This window comes from Bactrocera tryoni, chromosome 4 (genome assembly GCF_016617805.1).
Source record: "Bactrocera tryoni isolate S06 chromosome 4, CSIRO_BtryS06_freeze2, whole genome shotgun sequence".
Classification (NCBI taxonomy): Eukaryota; Metazoa; Arthropoda; class Insecta; order Diptera; family Tephritidae; genus Bactrocera; species Bactrocera tryoni.
The window spans coordinates 26,643,931-26,648,341 of NC_052502.1; the positions used below are offsets into that span (position 1 = coordinate 26,643,931).

Consider the following 4,411-nt stretch of genomic DNA (forward strand, 5'->3'; position numbering starts at 1 on the left):
AGCGCGATCAGTTTTGCGGGAGACACCTAAGCCTACGGACCAGTTTAAAGAATTAGCGACGTGTGGAGAAAAATAACTACTATATAAAACAACTAACAAAAAAGCATCGAAATGCGAAACAGCATTTTGCTTTTAGTGTTTAGCTTGATATTTTGTGTTATTCACACTTTCGCGGGTAAAACCGAATGTCCGCGTATTAAACTGAAACGTCAGTGGGGCGGCAAACCGGCTAAAGCGCTCACTTATCAAGTGCGTCCAATACGTTATGTTATCATTCATCATACCGTCTCCGGTGAGTGTAGTGAGTTTTTGAGATGTGCATCGATTCTGCAGAATACTCAAACTTATCATATGAATGACTTGGATTACGATGACATTGGGTTTAAGTGAGTATTTGTCTAAAACCATATATTGGTTATTTTGGTTTCTGTAGATACGCCCCCAAATTTATTTGCTTTGTTTACTATAATTGGCAAAAAGAGGCGGTGTGTAAGTAATGCAAAAAAAAACTTAAAACAGGGAAAACCGAACTTGATTTAGTAAGTTTGTAAGTCAACTATATGCTGTAGTGGTCCAATATTTGTCGTTCTGTCAAATAAGCAGCATCTGGGTAGAAAAAGACGTGAGTAAATTTCATCGATATCTCAACAATTGAGGGCCGAGTTGGAGTATATATAGTGAGGCAGATGGACCTGACTGAATCGACTGGTCATTTCGATCATTTTTATATATGCTACTGTGAAAAGTGAATTTTGTCCATTTCATCTCCTTCAAAGTAATCCCCTCCCACTGCAATACACTTATGCCAACCAATTTTCCAGTCATCATAGCACTTGGAAAATTCCTCCGTTGTGATGGCGATCAGAGCCTTCTTCGATTCAGCTTTTATATCCTCAATTGTGTCAAAACGGTGTCCTCGGAGTGGTCATGCGAATTTGCTGAATAGCCAGAAATTTCACGAAGGTAAATCAGGCGAATGTGGTTGCGGCACGATATTACTTGAATATGTGGCGAAAATATAACTAATAAACAATGCAGTATGAGATGGTGCATTATCGCACTTCTTTGTTAAATAAATTCAGACGTAGTAAAAATCGAAGAATTCACTTTTAGAGCCTCACAAAACGACGCGTATTTCAAATACTAATGAATATTTTGTCGTGAAATTTGGCATAGATGTCACTAACAGTACTACCAACAACAACACGCGAAGTATAAATTAAAAATTCACCTTTCAATCACAGATCACAGTATTATTTCCTTTGCGAACTGATCATAATATGTTATTAATTGTCTTTCAAATAAATAAATATTTTCATTTGCAGCTTTCTCATCGGCAACGATGGCATTATTTATGAGGGTACTGGTTGGGGCGTGCGTGGCGCACATACCTATGGCTATAATATGAATGGCACCGGCATTGCTTTCATTGGAAATTATTCAGGTCAGTTTTAAAGATTATCGCGTTTAAAATTATTTAAATCTTTTTTGTAAACTGTCTACCTTACCACAGAGAAACTGCCATCGCGCTCTGCCTTAACTGCGGCGAAGAAGCTTCTGGCTTGTGGTGTGAAGGAAGGTGAATTGGATCGGAATTATATACTCTTAGCTGGTTCGCAAGTTTCCAACACTCAGAGTCCAGGCTTGATTTTATATAATGAAATACAAGATTGGGATCACTGGTCCTTAGTTCCGTAATTGTATTACAATTCGAAATTTATAAAAAATGTGGATATTAAAAATATAAAAATATTATTTTATGTGATTTGTTGCTAAATACTCATTACTTATTTTCTCCTATATCCGCTTGAACAAAATAAAATAAAATATTACAAACATGTGTCTTTTAGTTTTATAAATATAAAGCTATTTCTTTGATTATATTTTACTATTTTTAGTTAATCGAATTCATAAATTGTGTAATGAACAGATTAGCAAACTTTGAATTTAAGAAATCCACTACAAGGGGGACCAGAAAAATCATATCTTTTCAGAATAAACAAAATTTAGTTTCTCCACGTTTATATGCATATGCCGGGAATATGTTATCCTATATGTACAGACATTGAAAAAATAGTATTTACTTATAATATACATGCATTAAATCAGAAATTAATAATTCCAAAATTCTCACCAATATATTTATGTGTACGAAGTTACCAATTTGACATATGTATGTATTTGCCAACTATACTTAAAACACTACATTCACACAATTAAACACCCACGAATACCGAACTCTAATTGCTAGCAAATGCACGAGCAAATATCCCGACTACCGCATAAGCAACCATTTTGTGACAGCTACAACGAACGGCACGCTTTTGACACAATTTACACTTTTTCAATTGCTTGCTGTATATCAAAATTCTGCTTTTAGCCAGCTTATTTAAAAGTAAAACACATTAATTTGTGAGCTTTTCTTTATTTTAGACATATTAAGTTTTAATTTTCACAAATTATTGAATATTTACTATGCACTGCACTTTACTTTTAGTTAAAATACTTCAACTCATCTTACCGGCACAGATTCGACTGAATTTGAATTTGCTGTTCCTCTTATACTCTCCTTTACTTACTCTCTCACGCATACGTTGAGAAAATCACTAATACACTTCCGCATCCCATACATTTTCTTCCGCATTTATATGTACGTTTATTTCTGACAAGAAGATAAACGAGTTGCGCCATCTAGCGAAATTAGCAATCAATATTTAGGATTATATGTAGTAACATTTCAAATTAAAATTAATAACATGTTTTAACTAGGTAATACAACTTAAAAAAGTGAGTAATCTTATTATACTTATTTATTTCATAAAAATAATAAGTAATTTTAGAAAATATTGTACAATTTCTAAATTAAAAGATGCATGAATCATCCTGTACTACATAACGTACTTCTGGAATGAAAAGGCATAAGGAAACGGAAAAGTAAATGCCAAACGACAGTTGAGATTTGTTAGTGTAAATGTGAATGAGAGATTGACTTGTGGAATCGTAGAGAATTAGTAGATGACAGTTGGATCTTTATTCGCGAATCGTGCTGATGCAATTGTATGTCGGGAGTAAAAAATGTGTTAAATTAATAAAATATAATTAAAAGTAATACAAAAATGTGTGTTATATATAGTGAAAATAAACTGAGAAATATATAAAAATGTGCCCATTGCAATATATGCGTATAGCAAAAACTAAAAAGAAAATGTGACAGTAGGCAAAAGTGAAATTTGTGCGTGTGCCGTACGGCTCTGTGTTTATGTGTGCGTTTCTATCGCGAATTATATTATAATATTCCTTTGCATCAGCGTTTCGAAATTATTATATCTACCATAAAATGTCGCGTTTATTGAACAGTTTGTATATTTTATGAAAAAGTTGGCAAATTAGTTCATGTTTCATCTTGCAAATTCGGTACATCGTGAGCGGTTCGCATCGTGTATGCTATCGTTCGTATTTGTAATATCATCCTGTACTACATACCGTACTTCTGTTAAAATTTGTTAGTGTAAATGCGAATGAGAGAGTGACTTGTGGAATTGTAGAGAAATAATAGATGACAGTTGGATCTTTATTCGCGAATCGTGCTGATGCAATTGTATGTCGGGAGTGCAAAAAATGTGTTAAATTAATAAAATATAATTAAAGGAATACAAAAATGCGTGTTATAGTGAAAAGAAAGTGAGAAATATATAAAAATGTGCCCATTGCAATATATGCGTATAGCAAAAAGTAAAAAGAAAATGTGTGCGTTTCTATCGCGAATTATATTATAGTATTCCTTTGCATCAGCGTTTTGAAATTTTTTTAACTACCATAAAATATCACGTTAATTCAACAGTTTGTATATTTTATGAAAAGGTTGGGAAATTAGTTTATATTTCATTTTGCAAATTCGGTACATCGTGTGCGGTTCGTGTCGTGTATGCTATCGTTCGTATTTGTAATATCATCCTGTACTACATACCGTACTTCTGTTAAAATTTGTTAGTGTAAATCCGAATGAGAGAGTGACTTGTGGAATTGTAGAGAAATAATAGATGACAGTTGGATCTTTATTCGCGAATCGTGCTGGTGCAATTGTATGTCGGGAGTGCAAAAAATGTGTTAAATTAATAAAATATAATTAAAAGTAATACAAAAATGTGTGTTATACTGAAAATAAAGTGAGAAATATATAAAAATGTGCCCATTGCAATATATGCGTATGGCAAAAAGTGAAAAGAAAATGTGACAGCTGGCAAAAGTAAATAAAAGTAAAATTTGTGCGTGTGCTGTACGGCTCTGTGTTTATTTGTGCGTTTCTATCGCGAATTATATCATAATAATCCTTTGCATCAGCGTTTCGAAATTATTATATCTACCACAAAATGTCGCGTTTATTGAATAGTTTGTATATTTTATGAATTGA

General features: G+C 33.0%; 1 protein-coding gene across 1 annotated transcript; it reads left to right on the forward strand.

Annotated features, from left to right (window-relative positions):
- LOC120774927 (peptidoglycan-recognition protein SA) lies at window positions 1–1,836 on the forward strand. Its single transcript, XM_040104804.1, has 3 exons — window positions 1–386; window positions 1,326–1,444; window positions 1,514–1,836. Exons 1-3 carry the CDS (start codon window positions 112–114, stop codon window positions 1,696–1,698), a joined length of 579 nt encoding a protein of 192 aa, XP_039960738.1. The 5' UTR covers window positions 1–111; the 3' UTR covers window positions 1,699–1,836.
- The last annotated feature ends 2,575 nt before the right edge of the window (window positions 1,837–4,411 follow it).